Below are 21,899 nucleotides of genomic sequence, written 5' to 3'. Positions count from 1 at the left end.
ATCACCAACTTCCGCAGAGGTAGATCATCCTGCACAAAGTCCAACTGTCCAGATTCACCGCCACCAACATCACCAACTTCCGCAGAGGTAGATCATCCTGCACAAAGTCCAACTGTCCAGATTCACCGCCACCAACATCACCAACTTCCGCAGAAAATTCCATCACTTGTTCGACCATGATTCTCCCATGGATGTCAAACATCAGCCGCACATGCTTGTCGCCTTGCAGCCAAAACAAACGAAACCGAAAAACTCCATTTCCTATCGGGGACAAAGATTAGCTGGCAGATAATCACTCATTCAAATGAGTAACTGCCCCTAAAATCTCTCTACCCACTTCCAGGAGCCATATCTCAACCTCCCTAAGATAAAGGGGCAGTTATCCACCTCAAAAGGCGAAACTACTTCAGCGGTGGTTATGGGTTCACCCCTATAAATACACTGACACCTCTCAGGTATCTCAGAAGCCCAATACTCTCTAGACCTGTTTTACCCCTTTGCTGACTTTGGCATCAGAGTGTCTTTGCAGGTACCACCCCCCATTCTCCCTTACACAAGTTGGACGGGGGTCTCGGAGCACAAACCCACTTGGACATCTCATCGTTCAGACGATTGGGCCAGCCAAACTTGTCCAACCCATTAATCTCCGGTTACCCATCGTAACACCGTTTATAAAAAATAGTTACTTAAAGTGAAACATTATATATAGAGAAACAAAAAAAATATTTTAAATTTATAATTTTAATTCATTTTTTAATCATCACTTGATATAACTTAAATTTAATAGATTAAAAAAATTCCCTCTCTCATATTTAATATTTTTAACTTCCTCTATACTAAATTTTTTAAATTATCTAATATATAAAAGATCATATCTTTTCATTTATTTTGAGAGTCAAAATTTAAAATTAAATGATATTAATATTTTTTAACAAAATTAAAATAAAAAGATAGAGAACTCCTGGAAAGGATAATATTAAGTTTTATGTTTTTTTTATCAAAATATTACAGTTTATTATATTATTATATTATCTTTGTACTATATAACAAAAAATAAAATTCTATATCTTTTTATTATTATTTATTTTACTTTATTTTGGTTATTCATTTATTTTTATGCTATGTTATTATTACTAGGATTTTTTTTAAATACATAAAATAAATATTTTAATTATAAAAATAAATAAGAGTAAAGTATTATTTTTGTCCCTAATGTTTGAGTAAGTCTTTGTCTCTAACATTTGAATCATCCTATTTAAGTCCGAAACGTTTCAAAATTGACTCAATATTGTCCTGCCGTTAGGAATATGTTAACAAAATTGACGGCGGGACAACATTGAGACGATTTTGAAACATTAGGGACTTAAATAGGACGAAAACGTTGGGGACAAAAACGATACATAGAAATAAATTTTAATTTTTATCATTCACTAATATCAATCTTTTACGGTACATAGTTATTCAATTATTTTTAAATCACATTTAAGTAAATTACACTTAATCATATTACTTTGATTCTAAATAAATTTATTTTTTTTTTATAATTTTTCTCTTAAAGATTTTTACTTATCATTAAATGTTTATAAAAATGACTAGAATCACATTACTTTATTGTATATGTATTATTTTTCCCCACAAGTTTATGTACTAGTCATTCTACAAATATTTTATGATGAGTAAAAAAATTTTAAGACTAAAATTATAAAAAAATAAATTTATTTAGAATAAAATTAATGTGATTAAGTGTAATTTACTTATATGTGATTAAAAAATAACTGAATAACTATGTACCGTAAAAAATTGATATTATCGAATAATAAAATTAAAATTTATTTCGATGTATCGTTTTTGCCCCCAACGTGTTCGTCTTATTTAAATCCCTAACGTTTCAAAATCGTCTCAATTTTATCCCGCTGTTAATTTCGTTAACGGATTCCTAACTGCAAGACAACATTGAGTTAATTTTGAAACGTTATGGACTTAAATAGGACGATTCAAACGATAGGGACAACTTTGAGACTTACCCCAAACGTTGGGGACAAAAACGATACTTTACTCAATAAATAATTTGTAGAGTTGTTATCGATTTTCGTAACTTTTCTTATTTTGTTTATAGTATAAACGAAATAAGTATAGCCATATCTCGTTTACAATACTGTAAATAAGATAAGACACAAACTCATTTACACGTATTACGTTTGTATATGTGTTACGTGAAAAAGAGTGGAGTTTACGTAAATTAAACCAAATTAATTAGTAAATTAACTTTTACTATAAATAAATTATACACTACCAAATATTAATAACTTGCCAACTAACCTATTCTATGTTACTTAAATATAATCCATCATACTCATGTGTTAAAACAATAAATCTATAAAAGCACCCTAACTATAATCACATACTCTTATTAATTTAAACGATAAAAATGACAATAACTTCGAAATCTATTGCTTTTGCAATGTGCCAACTAATGTTCAGGTGGTTGATGTCAAGCTCTCGTGCGTCCGCGCGCCATAACTACTGGAAACTCACAAATATCAAGAAAGCGTGTGTCAAAGAGAGATAGGGGGTTAAGGGGGATGGAGAGTAGGTGAGGAGGCACGAGTTTTATTTATACATGCGACCTAACCTTATCTTATTTACAGTGTAAACGAAATAAATGTAGCCATAAAAGTCTGTGTCATAATACATGTATAAACGTGATATGTGTAAATAAGTTTGTGCTTTATCTCGTTTACAATGTAAAGGAGATATGGTTATATTTATTTTGTTATACTGTAAACGAGATAAATAAGATTATGAAAATCGGTAAAAATTCTACAAATTACCTATTTTCATAATTAAAATATTTATTTTATTTATTTAAAAAAAATCCGTGATTACCACATTCAAATTACCGCTATTATCATTGTTTTAATGTTTTTCACTTTTTTGTTTAAAAAATAAAATAAAATATGTGTTTCTTTGTCTGATCTATATTTTAATTTTAAAATTTTGGGAAAAAAATTTAAAAACTTGTCTCAGATGCGTGCCATCGACGAATATGAACAACTTGCAGTGCTTGAAAACTTCCGCACAGATAGGGAAGGTCCAGAATATCTTGTCAAACATACTGCATTCACGTACTAAAAGATGATCATTATAGTACGGTAGAATACTGATATCACATACTATAGCGAGACAATAATTCTGCAGTGCTTGTAGTAATCTCGACACCTTGTTGTATGACTCCTCTCAATCACCGTATATTTGAGCAATTACCTTTTGTTTCGTCATCCACACCTTTTTGTATGAGGATTTGAAGTGATAACTTTGCCTAACTGCACCCTGTAGGGTAGATATCCTCACACGGGTTGAGCACCCTGTAGGGTAGATATCCTCACACGTGTTGGATTGTATCAACGGGAGGATGACACGGCAAATGAGACTGCTGTCCAACTGTTGGTGGTCCAGAGACATGGTGGGTGATAGACACGTATGCGCGCCTCCCACCCTACGAACCTCACTAAACAAGTAAAACAACCATGTTTCACATGTACACCAACCATAAAAGTAATAACTAAGAATATATATGATGGTTAAACTTACCAATATCCGAGATTTTGTCAAAGAGCAACTCAGAGATTCCAAGGGCATCCTGCTTTGTGTTGTCGGCAACGTACATGGTACTTTAATCGATCCGACTCTAGAACTCGGTACTCTGCACTTTTACGGATGCTGTAATTCTTCACTCCCTGCAATACTGCATCTCTACTTTTGAATCTGTGACCTACCTTGAACTCCAGACCACCGTCTAAGTTATAATCGTCTTCACCTGTGTTGGAAAATGAATTTTCCTCTTGCATCGCATCCATGTCCAATGTATGATAGTGACTAGGCACCGATGACAACGTTGGAATTGGGTGCATGGCTGGCAGAAGATATCGACGTAATGGCTCCACTGGAGTCTCCGACACGAACTCCTCCTCTTCGTCATCTTCTGACGAAAGCTTCATCACTTGTTCGACCATGATTCACCGCCACCAACATCACCAACTTCCGCAGAAAATTCCATCACTTGTTCGACCATGATTCTCCCATGGATGTCAAACATCAGCCGCACATGCTTGTCGCCTTGCAGCCAAAACAAACGAAACCGAAAAACTCCATTTCCTATCGGTGCTAGCAGCCTATACCCTACCCATCTGATCACTTTTTTTCCACTACCGCAACGTTACTCAATATCAAACTCTTCAACTCTGACAACAAGGCAACTCGCCGTGTACGCAACAACACGGGATTCTCACGCTAAAAAACGACTCCATTATCACCATTTTTCATAAGGCAATTGGGATACACACAACTAAATATCCACTACTACTAGACATTATGACTAATTTGTGAAAGAAAAAGGTTTAGAAGAAATAGTAAATTTGGTGTAAAAAATATAAAGAGTTATACATACTTTATAGTGGTTGAAAATTTGTCGTAATGTATCGTTTACATTGTAAACGTCATAATATTTTACGTATTTTGTTTACACTTAAACAAAATAAACACACCTCAGCATGTCAGTTTTATTTCATTTATATTATTAACGAAATATGTTGATAAGTATAAACGAAATAAATAATAAGATGCAATTTCGTAAAAATGTTGCAAATTGTTTATTTTCGTAATAATATATTTATTTTAAAAAATCCTGTGTTTTTGCACTATTTTTGTTTTTTAAGCAGAAAAAAAAAAACTGGTTTTCCAAATTTCCAAAGTCGAGAGGAAAAGCAAACTGCAAACATCGGTCACGGAACTTCCTCGCTCTTCTTCTCCTCCTTCTTCCCCACAAGCACCACCTTCAGGACGGACCGGATCCGCCAGGGTCCGAACCATCCTCCATTATCATCATCATTCTTCTCTCTCCCGACACAAATTCCTTTCTGCAATTCCATTTCAATTCAATTCCGTTCTCCCTTTATGCCACGCTGCTCAAGCTTCCGTTGCCGCTGCCGCTGCCGCTGCCGCCGATTCATCCCTAACTGATGGAATCATCTGGTGACAACATTCACCACTAACCGAATCTATACTATATCAATCCTAGCTCAATACACCACACCAACTCTCAAATTCCCCAATCGATCTTGCTCCGATTTCGATTCCACTATCTCCTTCGCTCTGTTTTAATTCCTGTTTCTTTTATCGTTTCAGGTGCTGGTGGAACCCCGAGGGACACGTCGGTGATCGTGCTGACATTGGACTCTGACGAGGTCTACATCATTGCGAGCCTCTCCACTCGAACGGACACTCAGGTTATCTACGTTGATCCAACCACTGGTTCCCTCCGCTATACTGCGAAGTTAGGGTTCGATCTCTTCAGGTCTCAGACCGAAGCTCTCGAATTCGTCACAAACGGATTGCGTTCCATATTCAAGAGCAAGACCTACGCTAGGGCCATCTTAGGCTATGCTGCGTTGGGGAACTACGCGTTGTTGCTTCTGGCGACAAGGGTAACTGCAAGCGTATCCTATTTGCCCGGTGGAGGGTGCATTTACACGGTGACAGAGAGCCAGTGGATCAAGATTTCACTGCAGAATGCACAGCTGCAGGGGAAAGGGGAGGTTAAGAACATCCAGGAGTTGACGGAGCTCGACATTGATGGGAAGCATTATTTCTGCGAGACAAGGGATATCACTAGGCCGTTTCCGAGTCACTTTCGGGTCGGGGAGCCCGACCAGGAGTTCGTTTGGAACGGGTGGTTCTCGCAGCCTTTTGCGAACATTGGATTGCCAAGGCATTGTGTCACACTCCTGCAGGTTTTTCTTTGTGCTTGGCGTTTTTCATGGCTGCACATCCCATTTTCGTGATTTCTTTTTGTATTTGTAATGTGTGGTTGTTTGTGTATTGGTTATGTGCACTAGCAGCATTGCCAATGGATTGGCAATGTGAACGTGGAGAAGGATTTGAGAGAGAGAAATAATTTGCATTGGTGTATTTTGTTATCTTACTTGGTCTTAATGTGTAGGGGTTTGCAGAATGTCGGAGTTTTGGAAGCTCTGGTCAACTAGAAGGTATTGTTGCTCTCATAGCACGGCGGAGCAGGCTACACCCCGGTACTCGTTACTTGGCGAGGGGGATAAATTCATGTTACAGTACAGGTAAGAAACCTACCAACAAGTATCGAACTTAGAATTTTCCATCTACATTGAACTAACTATGAACATAAGTATGGTTTTTTCTGTTGATTTTACCACTTCCATTTTTATATTTTATTCACAGAACGTTCTTTTGTTTCCAATTTACACGTATTAGTATCAGGAAGCATCTTCATACAATTACAAAAATTGCAAAAAGAAGTTTTTCAATCTGTCATCAAATCAAAATTAACTTTTTGGTGAAACTTTGCCCTCATATAGCTCTGCACAAAACATTAATGAAATAATCACGTCCCATTTGACAGGAAATGAAGTGGAATGTGAGCAACTCGTATGGGTCCCTAAACGAGCTGGTCAAAGTGTACCTTTCAACACATATGTATGGCGAAGAGGTACAATTCCTATGTGGTGGGGTGCAGAGCTGAAAATCACTGCTGCAGAAGCTGAAATTTATGTTTCCGATATTGATCCGTATAAAGGAAGTGTGCAGTATTATCAAAGACTGAGTAAGAGGTATGATACACGGAATCTAAATACAAGTGCTGGTGAGAATCCAAGCCGAAAAGCTATGGTTCCCATTGTATGCATTAACCTGCTTCGATATGGAGAAGGAAAATCAGAGTCCATTTTGGTTCAGCATTTTGAGGAGTCTTTAAACTTCATTAGATCAACTGGGAAGCTTCCATATACTCGGGTCCATTTGATACATTATGACTGGCATCAAAGCATAAAACTAAAAGGTGAACAACAGACAATTGAAGGGTTATGGAAGCTTTTAAAACCACCCACTATATTAATAGGTATCTCTGAAGGAGATTATTTGCCCTCACGACAACGAATAAATGATTGCAGAGGTGAGGTCATATACAATGATGATTTTGATGGTGCCTTCTGCTTAAGAACACGTCAAAATGGGGTAATACGTTTTAATTGTGCTGATTCTCTTGATAGAACCAATGCTGCTAGTTTTTTTGGTTCCCTCCAAGTCTTCATGGAGCAATGTAGACGGCTGGCAATATCACTTGACAGTGATATTGCATTTGGCTATCAGTCAACCAATAATCATTATGGTGGATATACTGCTCCACTACCACCTGGGTGGGAAAAGCGATCTGATGCAGTTACAGGAAAAACATATTATATTGACCATAACACCAGAACTACCACATGGATGCATCCATGTCCAGATAAACCATGGAAGAGATTTGATATGACATTTGAAGAGTTCAAGAGATCAACTATTTTATCTCCTGTATCTCAACTAGCTGATCTTTTTCTTCTTGCTGGGGATATTCATGCCACTCTTTACACTGGGTCTAAAGCAATGCACAGTCAGATTCTGAGCATATTCAACGAAGATACAGGAGGGAAGTTTAAACAGTTTTCTGCTGCACAGAATGTGAAAATCACTTTGCAAAGAAGATATAAGAATGCCGTTGTGGATAGTTCTCGTCAAAAGCAGTTAGAAATGTTTCTTGGAATGAGGCTTTTCAAGCATCTTCCCTCAATTTCTCTTCAACCTCTACAAGTATGTGACTTGTCAACTGCCAAAGTTAAATGAGTGATGGCTTTCTGTTTCTTTTCATACAGCAAGTGCCTAGTGATTGCAGTTTCATAATTAATATCATGTTGGTGACTAAATTGTATCCACTTTCTGTCTTAAGGACTTGTTAATTTATGTCAAATCTGCCTCTGTCTTTACTTTGTTTCTTGATTTATGCTTTTTAATGATTCCACAGCTAAATGTTGTCTATGTAATATGTGTTAGGACATCAGAATTAGACAATGTTGCTTACACCTTTGAACCTTGCGATTTTCAACGAAAATAGTTATCAATAACTGAGCTACGTGATCACCGTAGGTATCATCTCGGCCGTCTGGATTCTGTCTCAAACCAGTTGCAAACTTATTTCCTATTGCGGGTGGTGAAGTTAGTCTTCTAAGTTTCAAGGGAAAAAACCTAGTTTGGGTATGCTAAATATTTCCTTCTATTTTCTGGATACTCCTATACTACTTATAGACACTCTCTGATGTTTGAATTCTTTATTAATATTCTTCTTAAGTTTTTAAGTTTTAAATATCTTCTCTTACAAAAGTATACACCTTTTCCTTTCACAGATTTGTCCACAGCCTGCAGATGTAGTTGAAATCTTTATTTATCTTGGTGAGCCTTGCCATGTTTGTCAGCTTCTTCTCACAATATCCCATGGTGCAGATGATTCAACTTATCCATCAACAGTTGATGTGCGGACAGGACGCAATTTGGATGGGCTGAAACTTGTATTGGAGGTCTGTATCACAACTTCACTTTGCCCCACTCTATATGTTCATTTATGCTTTTGATGGTATGGCAGTAAGAGATGATCTTAATAATGTTAGCTGAACAGTAAGAGGGTTATTTATGACTTTATGTTGTGAGGAAAACTTTTTTTGTCCCCCTCCAAAAGGAGCACTTTTCTGGTTATACTGTGATATCTTTAAATATAAGATTTTAGAAAATCTAGTTATATAATCTGATCCCACCTGGCATCTAATGGCAGGGTGCTTCTATACCAAGGTGTGCTAGTGGAACAAACCTATTAATACCCCTACCTGGGGCAATTAGTTCAGAAGACATGGCTATAACTGGAGCAAGCTCTCGCCTGCATGCCCAAGATGCATCACCGTTGTCATTACTGTATGATTTCGAGGAACTCGAGGGAGAGTGGGATTTCCTTACTCGTGTAGTGGCGTTAACCTTTTATCCTAACATTTCTGGAAGGAACCCGTTGACTCTTGGTGAGGTACATATTTTTAAGCATATGATATTTCACACTGATGATGGCTTGACTAGCTATGATATTATATGGCAGTTATTTGTTGCTTTTTGATATAATTTGCATGGGTGTACTGTTTTGTCTTGTAAACAGTAAAAGTAATATAGTGCAAGTATGGTGTATAGTGTAGCTAAATAAGTTTGCATTTTCTTTTGCTCCATCCTAGGGATAGAATCTTAATATGATTACTAAACCAATATTTATGGTTTGAAATATTTCAGATAACCCTTTTTACTTATTAAAAAAAAATCATTTCCTCTTGTAGCCAGGATATTTGTTAGTCATTTGGCTTAGGCTGCAATAAAAAATGATCTATTTGGAGTTTTTCCTGGTTATGAATCATAATTCACTAGAGACCATTGTGATTCATGGAGGTATAAAAGGAATTAGAACTTTTAAATTTTTAAGTCTTACTATTTGAACTTAGAAATTTTTGTGCGAAACAAAGCTAAAATTCCTGCTCAAGTCAGAATTGTGCATTTATATCTTAGTTTTTTATATACCCAAATATAAAAGCTAACATTCTTAAACAATTTAAAATCTTGGAACTGTAGTTAAAATTCTATCATCCTTATGTATCTGTAATGATTTTTCTCTTCGATAAATTGAGATTCTGAATTATTTGTAATAAATATAGTCATGGAAACTCACCTTTTCAATTCACTTTTTTATTGTATTTTTCAACATAGATGTAAATACGGAAGATTAATTGAGCATGTCAAAAAGTATCAAGAGGAGCTTAATCCCTTTTCCTCTGGTTCAGAGCTGAATCAATTCAACTCTTCATCTACAGAAAATGTGTCACCACCTGTGCAAGGAGGGAATTCTGCTGACCTTTTGATTGACCTCTTGTCTGGGGAAGACCCACTACCACACCCACTTGCTCAACCAGTTACTGAACATGTCCATTATGAAAGTGACCCCCTTGAGTTTTTGGATCAAGCTGTTGAATATCATGGTGCTAAAAGTGATTGTCAAATTTCTTCAAAAGACACAACACATTCAGATTCTAGTACTGCACAATATTTAAAATGCCTGAAATCTCTTGCAGGGCCAAGTTTGGTATGTTATGATTTTTGTGATGTCGATCTGAACCATTATAAATATTCTTGTTTTCCCATCACCTCCTAGACTTTATTTTACTATATGAGTGCTTCCACAATCTTCCATCTGTTTGTGGTTGTCTTTTGGCCAAAGATAGTTAGTTCATTGCACACCATTATTTTGATTTAGTCATTGCTTTTTTTAGATGAACTTAGCTTTTCTATTAACTTTATACCCAAAAAGGGGACTGAAATCTCACTCGGGATTATTGTGTGTGATCTGATTCTTCACAGTTTTCGTGACTAGCTTAAGTTCCCCATTTTTCATTTCATATGTGTAGGCACGAAATGTTTGGAATAAATTGGTTGGCATTAGGCACGAAATGTTTGGAATAAATTGGTTGGCATTCTTGGGTGAAGTGATTTTTTCATTGGATTTGTCAGCTCATAAATGGATTGCTTGTTTTGGTTGTAAGATCTTTAACTTATATATACTTCTTGATTTATCTTGCCTGGTATTTCAGCAAAAGAAACTAGTTTTCATGGAAGCCATGAAACTTGAAATTGAGCGTCTTAAGCTGAATCTCTCTGCTGCTGAAAGGGATAGAGCACTGCTATCTGTTGGAATGGATCCTGCAACTATAAATCCAAATACATTGCTCGACGAAGTTTACATAGGGAGATTGTCTAAAGTTGCAAGCACTCTCACACTGCTTGGTGAAGCTTCTCTTGAAGATAAACGTATTTCTGCTATTGGTCTTGGGACTGTTGATGACAATGCAATAGATTTCTGGAATATTATCAGAAATGGGGAAATCTGTTCTGGCGGCAAGTGTGAGGTGCGTGCTGAGATTAAAAAGGCAGTTTATTCATCTGACGGGCCTTCAGAACCTGTATTCTTGTGTTCTCAATGTGAAAGGAAGGTTTGCAGAGTTTGCTGTGCTGGGAGAGGCGCACTTCTTCTTTCAGGTTATAACTCAAGAGACCCTATGAGTTATAATGGTGCATCAAGCTATGGTGGTCAAGTTGACCTCCCTGTAAACCGTCTATTAGCACGTGATGGTATAATTTGTAAGCGGTGCTGCCAGGATATTGTGCTTGATGCATTGATCTTGGACTATGTGAGAGTTCTGATTAGCTTACGAAGATCCGATCGTGTGGAAAAGGCAGCTTACAATGCTCTGAAGCAAATCATTGGGTCATCTTGGGATTGTCTTCTAGAAAAGAATAAGGCCTCTGATAATCTGTCTGCAGACAAATCAATGCAGCTGATACCAAATGGATATGAATCCGTGGCTGAATTTCCTCTTGCCAGCTTTTTACATCCGGTATATTTTTTAAACTATGTGTTTCGATTTTGGGCCCTGCAGCATTCTGTTTTGTTTTTTTTTTCTTTTGGGACATGGGGTATCAATGCAGCTAACAATCCACTTGCCATTGTTTCTATCAACAATATGTTATCCTGTGATGCAATACTTGTATCAACAAAGCAATTGTGGGATTAAATTTAAAATATTTAAATAAGTCATGAATGCAGTATTGGATGATCCGTTGACAGCCGAGCAGAGCAAAGGAAGCACCGGATATAACTAACGCATAAAATTTGAGCTTAAGTTGGCATGTGAAGACTATAAACACATGCATGCGTGCCCGCACACACTCCATGAATTTAAATGATTTTCCTGCATAAATACTATTAGATGGTCTCTTTTTTGCTGGATTACTTTGTCAAAATTTGATTTTCAAGCGATATGACATCCAACATAGTCTTGAAATAATATAGAAGATGTGTGTCTTGAAAAGTTTAAAAATATTCGCAAATGCCAGGAGAACTTATATATAGTTCTAATGGAAGATTTCTACCGAATATTGGCCTATTTTGCTGATTCAATCAACTTTTGCTTCTGGGTGGTTCTTTGTGTTTGTACCTTGTAGACAGAGTGCATGTTATGCGGTGCTACAATGAGACCCTTAAAATGCACATTTTGTTATAGTGTATAAACTACATTTTATTTTGCATATCTTTCTTTTTCCAAGATAAAAAGGTCTTTGTTACCAACCATTGGCAATGCTATTGCAGGTTGAAACAGCATCAAACTCTGCCCCATTTTTGTCGTTGCTTGCTCCATTTAATTTTGGTTCACGGCTATCATATTGGAAAGCTCCATCTAGTGCCACCTCTGTTGAATTTGGTATTGTCCTCGGTAATATGTCCGATGTTAGAGGGGTTATGTTAATAGTCAGTTCATGTGGCTACTCTATGGCCGATGCTCCTCTTGTGAGTGCTCATTATAATTTGCCTTGTGCTCTATATTTGTTGTTTTTTATTTTACCCGCTATTCCCTGAATTAAGAAATGAACTCTATGATATATTGGTACAGGTGCAAATTTGGGCAAGTGATAAAATACACAAGGAAGAAAGATCATTTATGGGAAAATGGGATGTGCAATCTATGATCAAGTCTTCCTCAGAGCTATGTGGGCCTGAGACATCAAGAACAGAGCATAAAGTTCCTAGACATTTAAAGTTTCCCTTTAAGAATTCTGTTCGATGCCGCATAATTTGGATAAGTTTACGCCTTCAGCGGCCGGGTTCAAGTTCTATAAATATTGGAAACGATTTCAATATGTTGTCTCTAGATGAGAATCCTTTTGCACAAGAAACTCGACGGGCCTCTTTTGGAGGATCCACTGAAAGTGAACCCTGTCTTCATGCCAAGAGGATTTTAGTCATCGGTAGCCCCAGCAGAAAGGAAGTTGATCTCAAGCCACAGCAAAGCCCTGATCAGTTGAACCTGAAAGGATGGTTGGAGAGAGCTCCACAATTGAATAGATTTAAGGTTTCCAATTTCGCTTAATCCTTACAGCCATGTTGTTTCGTAAATTTTTTACTTCATCTCACAATCATAATTGATGAACCCTGGATTCTTTTTAGGTTCCACTTGAGGCTGAAAGATTAATGGACAATGATCTTGTCCTGGAGCAGTATCTATCTGCTGCTTCTCCCTTGCTTGCTGGATTCCGTCTAGATGGCTTTAGTGCAATAAAGCCTAGGGTCACCCATTCACCTGCTTCAGATGTTCAAAGTGAAAGTTTTTCATCACTTCTGGATGATAGATACATTGCACCTGCAGTGTTATACATACAAGTGTCTGTTCTTCAGGTATATACTGAAACATCATCACACTGATTCTGTCATCTTTCTCTTGCCTGGGTATAACCAGGATGATACTACTATTTCTCAAGTACAATGTAGTAGGAAAGGCAGGAAAAGAAGTGACTGTTTTAATTTCAGTTTGAAAGGGGGTTGGGTGGATGGCAAAAGCTGAAGTCGTATAAGAAGGGAGTTATGCATTTGCAAGATGGGTTGGATTATAACTTTCATTTTCTGTGAATTTCCATCAATTTTTATGCATTGTGTATCAGATTCTCTCCATATATGTATATTATGTGCAGAAGCTGCTTTTTATACGGTTTGCATTCTGTTTTTCTGTTCAACTTTTCTTTTACTTGTTCTGTTGAAAGTATGTCACTCTGTTTTACATGAACTTCTAACTGGAGAATCTGGTAGGATAGCAGTCAATATCGTTGTTAATTTTATCCTCATGTAAGATAGCATCTTTTTCGTGTAAGATAGAACTGTTATCTTTATTTATTTTGGCTTAGCATGCGATTTGCATTGTTGGGTGAAAACAGTCTAATGTTTGGAATTAATTGCAGGATTATCAAAGCATGGTGACCATTGGCGAGTACCGATTACCAGAGGCCAAGGTGGGAACACCAATGTACTTCGATTTCCCTAGGACAATACAAACTCGCAGGATTTCATTCAAACTACTTGGAGACGTTGCAGCTTATACAGATGACCCTTCAGAACAAGATGATTCTGGCAACAGAGTTTCTCCTTTGGCAGCAGGCTTATCTTTGTCCAACAGAGTTAAACTCTATTACTATGCCGATCCATATGAGCTTGGGAAATGGGCTAGCCTCTCAGCGGTTTAATTACACGATAGTGTGCTTCGGTTGTTGATATCGATTTTGTAAACTTTTTCAAATTTTGTTGTATTATGTCATGTAAAGTCCATTCATTTATGTAATATTATAGTGTAGGATTCTACTGTTAGTAAATGGCATTAGTACCTTGGTATTTGATGGATTTTATTTTTCTATTTACCCACTTTTCATTTAGCTTGTAACCAACTAGGCAGAAAGGTGAGTTTGAAGGTTCAAATTCAGTACTTAGTCTACCAAAATGGTGAATTTCATTTTTGATTATGGAGTGTAATTTGATTCTTTACAATTTGAGTTTATCGTTTAATCATGGTGGAACTGGCAACATTCCAGACACTTAATCATAAAAGAAAATCCCTTTACATCTTCAGTTTATCAGTGGTTTTGTTTGATCATACAATCCTTTCTCATTCATGAATTATCTAAAGTTGGTCAGGAATGGATAATGGATGAGGTTATCGATCTTAAATGAGCTTATATAATGTTTTATTGGTGGTTTTGGCTACCAAAGGGGGGAATGTTCCATTTGGATGCTCAAAAACAAGAATGCCTGTGAGGAGGGGCCACAGTACCGAAGTTGATTGAACCTTATCCGAAACGAACCAATGAATTTCCACAATCAAATCACATTTCCGATACTCCAAACGATATCCACTCCTATTCCAACTCCCCGCTATGCTGCTTGTCATTTCTGTTATGTGTGTCGTGACTCCTGACACATGAGAATTGAGATAACCCCTGAGAACGGAAAACATTAATTTCCAATTTAATCCTAAAACGGAAAAATAAAAAGAGTCATATTACCTAACTTGTAGTTGGTTTCTGGTTTTTGAAACCGACCAAATCATGGCTCATTTGCTGACACCTGCTCCTACTACCACCACCGCCCCAATAGGCCTTTCCTCAAAACCCCGGAAAAGCTCCCCAAATTCTTGGACGAAGGGACGAGTGTGCTGCCACTTCATCTCTGATCAGCATGACCACCATTCTCTTCGGCGCAGGTAACTATCTATATTTTCTCTGATCAGCTAAATTCCTCTATACAATGCAGTATCGCATGACTACACGGTTGGTGATGCAGGGCATTGATGGGGTTAAGTGGCGCACTAGTGTTGGGGGGATTGAGTTTGAGCGACGAGCGCGTAGCAAGTGCTGCCGGAAGAAGGCCTCCGCCGCCTCCGCCAGAGGAGAGAAAGGATCCAAACGTGAGTGGTGTTCAGGCAAAAGTGTTGGCTAGCAAGAGGAGGAAAGAAGCCATGAAAGAAGAAGTGGCCAGGCTTAGAGAGCGAGGAAAGCCCATTATTAAAGAGCCACCACCACCACCTGCACCTCAACCTGAATGAACCCATCAATAAATATACTTTACAAAATGTTAACCCCTTCCCTTTTTCATCCTGTTCTTGTTTAATTTAATTACTCATTTTATCGTTTTACAATTTTCCCTACGTTAGAAATTCAACATCAACCCGCCTGTAATATAGTTGAAGGTCACTATGTAATAATCGAAAATCATTTGATGGTTTGAGATGTTCAATATAATAAATAATACGTCTTAATTATCATCTTTACGCATTTTAAGTTTAACGCCCCTTATCTTTCTTAATAAGCAACCGTTAAGAAAAAATATATAGTGCTGAAATTAAAATTATGATTTCATACGAATTATTCAAACGTCTCTTTATTAATTTTGTCCTAATGAAAGCAGATGTAGAAACTCGGTTCTTTCTTTGTGCTTGCATTCTAAGAAAATAAAAGGTACAACATGATGTGATGGTGGTTCCTTGGGACGTCATGACCTCTCATCCTTGATCCATAATTCTATATATTTGAATGTACCAAACTACATATTTACTTGCCATGTAATTCACCAATTTTCTTAATCCAAGGTGAACTGTTACATAATTTCATTAATTCCTGAATAAACGATCACCAATTAATTGAATCAAAAGATTTTTTTTTATTTCTCACGGTATCTCATCCGTCGCGTTACTGAACTCCATCAATGGGTTGCTACATACACAAGGCGGGATTCGATCCGTCGCGGTACTGAACTCCATTTAAGGATCCCGACACTTGCTTAAGCGGACTAGTGAGCTAACTATTAGACCAACCTAACTTGGTTTTCTTTTTTCTTGCCTAAAGATTTAAGTAAAAATGTAAAGTCAACTGTTGGCCCAAAATAATCGTTTTTTGTGGTTCTTAAAATTAATTGGGCCTATTTAAAAACCGATATGGAAAAAAAAAAAAAAGAGGAGGAATATTTGGTTGAAGCAGAGGGAGAGAAGTGAAGCAGATGAAATGAGGGTGTGCACTGTGCAGGTTTGGTGAAGTAGCGAGCTATCGATTCACAGAATGATTCCCAAATGCGCAGTTCCGCCATCTCAGATTCAGTTTCAGAGCTTGAATGGACTCCGACAGCTCGCTGAAACGCGTCGTTTTAAGGTGCTCCTCACTCCTCACTCTTCCCCAGTCTCAGTTTCAATTCCACGTTATTTGATTGATGAGCGTTTTTGTTTTATGATGTGTTTTAGGTTTGGTTGTTGGATCAGTTCGGAGTCCTCCACGATGGAAAACAACCTTATCCTACAGCTATCCCTACATGTATTCTTCTCTACTTTACACACAACATGCATTTTGTGTTTTTGTAACACTTGAATTCTTGTATTCTATGTTTATTGAAACTGAATTGGGCTAGGTATATACACCTCAACCTTATTGGTGTTCAAATATGGTGTGTGTATTGTATGTTATGTGTTCTTATTATTTTTCAATTGTAATGTTTCTTAGTAGAAAATATAGCAAAGAGTGGTGGTAAGATGGTGATCATAAGCAACTCCTCAAGGCGCTCATCTGTCACTATGGAAAAAGTGAAGAGTCTCGGCTTTGATGACTCGCTTTTTGCCGGAGCCATCACCAGCGGAGAGCTCACTCATCAGTACTTGCAAAGGTTGTAGCATGCTATATCATCATCACTTGGAAAAGTTTCTTTCATTAATTCATACCTGTTGTACTTTGATGGTCATTTGCAGTCAGATTTTTAAGTTTCTTCAAAGATGCTTATTCATCATATACAGTTTCATGCTTATGTATTTAACTATTTATGCAGTTTTAACTCTCTGTTGAAATTTTCTTTCAAGCAGGAGAGATGATCCTTGGTTTGCGGCATTGGGAAGGTCTTGCATTCATTTCACATGGAAGGGCCGCGGAGCAATATCTCTTGAGGTGTGTTTGAACTAAAATGCATTTTGGCTTCCATTTAGCTATTCACCATATTCAGTAGCTGCTTGCAAAATATCAGTCATCTTATTCAATATAACATTGTATGATTCTTGGAGTGGTTGTTTTTTTTAATTCTTTTATTTTTTTGAGCTGTCATGTTTGCAATGTAATTAATTAGTCTGCTTAGAGAGGTTTCCCTTTCTTCTAACCTCATTGAAGGTGTGCAGAGTTAGGAGAATTTGATTTGCACTATCCATGTTGACAATCCCACCTTATGGGTAAATACTTTGGTTGTTGATGTTGTTGTAGATTACTGAGGTCAGCTTTTTTTTTCTTGTCAAATTGTTAAAAATATAAATCTAGGGATAATGTATTGTATATTTTTTGTACAAAATGCTTATATTATGTAATATATAAAGATAATGGCCAAAAGGGTATACTATGCATCAAAGGTTTTCAAATCCTTTTGTGTGTTTTATAACTTCATGTAGGGCTTAGATTTGCAAGTTGTGGAAAACGTTGAAGATGCTGAGTTTGTTTTGGCTCATGGCACAGAAGCCTTGGGGAGTCCCCATGGGGATGCACATTCAATGAAACTTGAAGATCTCGAGAAAATATTGGAGCTTTGTGCTTCCAAAGGAATCCCTATGGTGGTAGCCAATCCAGATTATGTAACTGTTGAAGCAAGGGACTTGCGTGTGATGCCGGGTGACTTTGCTTTCCCTTTTCCTTTGTATTTAATCTAGCATAGCCCCTGAATAGTGCTTATTTTCTGTAAAATTTCTTAATTTGATATTGCTATGAGTTTCTTCATTTCCTTCTTTTCGATACCAATACTTCTGCGTGTATCTTAAACTTAATAGGTACACTAGCAGCCAAATATGAAAAGCTTGGGGGTGAAGTGAAATGGATGGGCAAACCTGGCGAGGTGACAATGTTTCTGCCAAAATAAATTCGCTGTGATTCTTGTTTTCTCCTGTGTTATTAATGGTTTTTAGCACTTAGACTGCTAAAGATTGCATGCACACAAGTATCAAACAAAAATGTTAATTACTTCCCAAATTGATTAAACAGCACGTTTAATCCGACAGTGATTTTCATGTTAACTGTATCCAGTTATTACAAATATACAAGTCCTTGCAATGTGCTTGCAGTTTTAACATGCAAAAGTGAATTCAGTGTTAAATAATATTTTGGTCAAGCTAAGCTGTGTGCATTAACTTTAATTGGATCGAATAAATTATCTACATTATTCTTCTCTTAATCTAGTTTTCCTTGTTTCTGCACATTGTTTCACAGATAATTGAAAATACTACATTATTTTAATTTTTTGAGCTTCAGCATATGCATGCATATGATAAGTGGATTAACAATTTTGTTGACCTCAATAGATCATCTTTTGTTTAGCATTAACATGACATATACATCCTTTATCAGATAATCTACAAAGCAGCCATGGCAATGGCTGGCACACATGTTTCTGAATGTATTGCCGTGGGTGATTCTCTCCATCACGACATAAAGGGTGCCAATGCCGCCGGAATCGAATCAGTATTTATCACTGGTGGTATTCACGCGACCGAACTTGGACTCGATGGTTTTGGGGAGGTAGCAGATTCATCTTCTGTGCAAGCACTTGCAACAAAATATGATGCTTTTCCATCTTATGTATTGCCTTCATTCTCGTGGTAGATCAAGATCATCATGGCAAATGAATCTGAACCACTGTTGCACTTATCAGAGTCGCAAAATGTGATCTTTAGATTTTGTATGATTTATTGACCATTGTTACAAAGTACAAATCTTCATGTACTCCAACATTATATTGTAAATTAGTGTTATCAATCATTATTGTCAAAGATTTTTCCCTGTCATGCACAAACCTATATTACAACTTGAAAGTTGAAACTAAACTTACCTCCCAAAATAATAATAATAATAAAGATAAAAAGAAAGTATTGGTTGTGTTCGATGTTTTTGAATTTTATCTTTAATGTTAATGTCCTATTTTTGTTTTAATATTTTTTTCTATTTTAGTCTTCTAGTTTAATTTTCTTTTCCAAAATACCTTTTGTTCATACCCTGATTCAACACTAAGGCCCAGGACCATAAGATAAAGAGGCTCAATTTGAAAGTTGGCCTCCGCTCGCGACCGACTTCCATCGAAGAGGTTGGTTTCTACGCAAACTCCACTAAAAGGAAGTCGGAAGTCAGATTAGCTGGTAGATAACATTTATTCAAAATAAGTAACTGTCCCTAAAATCTCTCAACCCACTTCCAGGAGTCATACCTCAACCTCCTTAAGATAAAGGGACAGTTATCCTACTTAAAAGGTAGAACCACTCCAACGGTGGTTATGAGTTCACCACTATAAGTACATTGACAACCCTCAGGTATCTCTAAGTTCTTATACTCTCTAAACTCGTTTAGACCCCTGCTGACTTAGGCATCGGAGTGTCTTTGCAGGTACCACCCCCTTTTTTCCCCGAACACAAGTCAGACGAAGGTATTAAACGCGGAAGAAAGCCTGAAGGCCTTCTTCCCAAGACGATTGGGCCAACCACGCGAGTCTAGTCCATTAATCTCCGGTTACTCAACGTAACATTGGCGCCGTTGTCGGGGACCCGAGAGATCATCCGTTGATGGCGAACAACTCACCCGAAGATGGCCATGCCACGACTGATTCAGAACAAGAAAATCTGAACACAGGAAACAATGAGGCGGACATGACCTTCCACCAGGAAGCGAATGACCAACACAAAGAGGGTACCTCTGGGGTAAAAAACCCAAAAGTAAACTCTTTCGAAGGACGTGAATCAGGAAAGGAAGGACCGCCCCATGCAGCTGAACTAATGGGATTGGTCCACGACCACCAAGAATGTTTGGAGCAGCTAGAACAGGAATTAGAACGACAACGAGAGGCGGAGAGGAACCTAAGGGAAGAGATAGAGCGACGAAAAGAGTTAGAAGAAAAACTCTTGAAGCTAGAATCTTCCCTTAAAAGCTGGAACTCTCGTAGTGACCGAAAAGACTCGCCCTTGGTGGGAGACGATCCGTTCAGTGAGGACATAATGAGGGCAAAAGTTCTAAGAAACTTCAAAAGCCCTGAGATAGACCTCTATGACAGGACGATGGATCCAAAGCATCATCTGAACAACATCAAAAGTCGGATGTACCTGGCCGACGCTTCTGATGCCACTCGCTGCAAAGCTTTTCTGACCGCCTTGTCGAAAGCAGCAATGAAGTGGTTCGACAGCCTCCCCCCAAGATCGGTCACGAGCTTCGACGACCTCTCGCAGAAATTTCTGATGCGGTTCTCCATTCAAAAAGACAAGGTTAAACACGCACCGAGCCTCCTGGGTGTGAAACAAGAGGACAGAGAACCTTTAAGAAACTACATGGAAATGTTCAATAAAGCGTGCTTGGAAATTCAAGACATGCCCACGGAGGCAGTAATCATGAGCCTAGTAAATGGACTCGGGAAAGGCTCCTTCTCCCAGTCCATATCAAAAAGGCACCCTACATCCTTAAATGACGTACAGGAAAGAGTTGAAAAGTATATCAACATAGAGGAAAACGCTAGACTACAAGAACCGAGTTGGCGGCTTGGCCACTCTCACCTGGCAAAAGAGAAAGAGAGAGAGCCCAAGAAGAAAGAGGAGATCGGCGTAGAAAAGCCGAGGAGATATCACTCCAATACTCCTCTGAAAGTTTTCCTAGTCGACGTGTATAGAAAAATTCGCCATACAGAAAGGCTTCCACCCCTAGGCCCATCAAGAACAAAAAAGGGGGGAGTCATGGCGACTACTGCGAATACCATAAAATGTATGGCCATCCTATAAATGACTGTTATGACCTCAAAAACGTGATAGAAAAGCTGGCCAGAGAAGGCCGGCTCGACAAGCATCTCGTAGAAAGGTCGGACAGTCATGGAAAAAGAAAGTGAGATGACAGTGATCGAAGAGACCCACCACCACAGACCCCAGAGAGACACATACACATTATCTTAGGGGGATTTGGAGGAGGAGGGCTTACCAAGTCATCTTGCAAGAGACATCTAAAGCGGGTCTACCAAGTCGGGAGCGAGACTCCCAATCTCCCAACCATCTCATTTACCAAAGAGGATGGGCAAGGGATCATTCCCGGGCATGACGACCCGGTGGTGATAACCATGATCCTGGCAAATGTCCACCTCTACAGAACCTTGGTAGATCAAGGGAGCTCAGCTGATATCCTCTTCAAGCCAACATTCGACAAACTAGGGTTGGATGAAAAGGGAGCTAAAAGTTTATCCGGACACCCTGTATGGACTAGGAGACATGCCAATAAAGCCACTAGGATACATCCCCCTCCACACGACCTTTGGAAAGGGGAAAAATTCCAAAACTCTGAGCATCGACTTTATAGTCGTCGATGTTGGGTCGACGTATAATGCCTTAATTGGCAGGACCACCCTAAATCGGCTCGGGGCGGTGGTGTCAACCATGAAATTTCCAACGCCTAAGGGATTAGCGACAGTGCGGGGAGACCAGAAATTGGCAAGAAAGTACTACAATGAAAGCTTGAACCTCCAAGGAAATGGCAAGGAAGTTCACACCATAGAGCTCGGGGGATAAAAGCTAAAGAAGAGCTGTGGCCGCAACTGGGGGAAAACACTGAAGAGGTTCAAATCGGAGAAGAGG

At 38.1% G+C, this 21,899-nt stretch overlaps 4 protein-coding genes across 4 annotated transcripts; all 4 read left to right on the top strand.

Annotated features, from left to right (window-relative positions):
* Positions 1-4,725: 4,725 nt before the first annotated feature.
* LOC107480888 (probable phosphoinositide phosphatase SAC9) lies at positions 4,726-14,308 on the top strand. Its single transcript, XM_052259557.1, has 13 exons — positions 4,726-5,031; positions 5,185-5,789; positions 5,999-6,131; positions 6,434-7,656; positions 7,990-8,097; positions 8,247-8,417; positions 8,669-8,979; positions 9,649-10,006; positions 10,512-11,315; positions 12,068-12,265; positions 12,369-12,827; positions 12,923-13,150; positions 13,708-14,308. The coding sequence occupies exons 1-13, from the start codon at positions 5,019-5,021 to the stop codon at positions 13,987-13,989; spliced, it is 4,893 nt and encodes a 1,630-aa protein (XP_052115517.1). The 5' UTR covers positions 4,726-5,018; the 3' UTR covers positions 13,990-14,308.
* A 366-nt stretch (positions 14,309-14,674) lies between these two features.
* On the top strand, positions 14,675-15,560 carry LOC107480887 (uncharacterized). Its single transcript, XM_016101089.2, has 2 exons — positions 14,675-14,999; positions 15,080-15,560. Exons 1-2 carry the CDS (start codon positions 14,845-14,847, stop codon positions 15,339-15,341), a joined length of 417 nt encoding a protein of 138 aa, XP_015956575.1. The 5' UTR covers positions 14,675-14,844; the 3' UTR covers positions 15,342-15,560.
* Positions 15,561-16,255: 695 nt separating this feature from the next.
* LOC107480889 (uncharacterized) lies at positions 16,256-19,187 on the top strand. The gene is made up of 7 exons (XM_016101091.3): positions 16,256-16,440; positions 16,530-16,599; positions 16,786-16,945; positions 17,139-17,220; positions 17,709-17,925; positions 18,081-18,145; positions 18,655-19,187. Exons 1-7 carry the CDS (start codon positions 16,351-16,353, stop codon positions 18,907-18,909), a joined length of 939 nt encoding a protein of 312 aa, XP_015956577.1. The 5' UTR covers positions 16,256-16,350; the 3' UTR covers positions 18,910-19,187.
* Positions 19,188-19,859: 672 nt separating this feature from the next.
* Positions 19,860-21,059, top strand: LOC110278762 (uncharacterized). Its single transcript, XM_021137006.1, has 2 exons — positions 19,860-20,179; positions 20,345-21,059. Exons 1-2 carry the CDS (start codon positions 19,860-19,862, stop codon positions 21,057-21,059), a joined length of 1,035 nt encoding a protein of 344 aa, XP_020992665.1.
* The last annotated feature ends 840 nt before the right edge of the window (positions 21,060-21,899 follow it).

This window comes from Arachis duranensis, chromosome 3 (genome assembly GCF_000817695.3).
Source record: "Arachis duranensis cultivar V14167 chromosome 3, aradu.V14167.gnm2.J7QH, whole genome shotgun sequence".
In the NCBI taxonomy this organism is placed as follows: domain Eukaryota; kingdom Viridiplantae; phylum Streptophyta; class Magnoliopsida; order Fabales; family Fabaceae; genus Arachis; species Arachis duranensis.
This window is presented reverse-complemented; position numbering and strand designations above follow the sequence as displayed.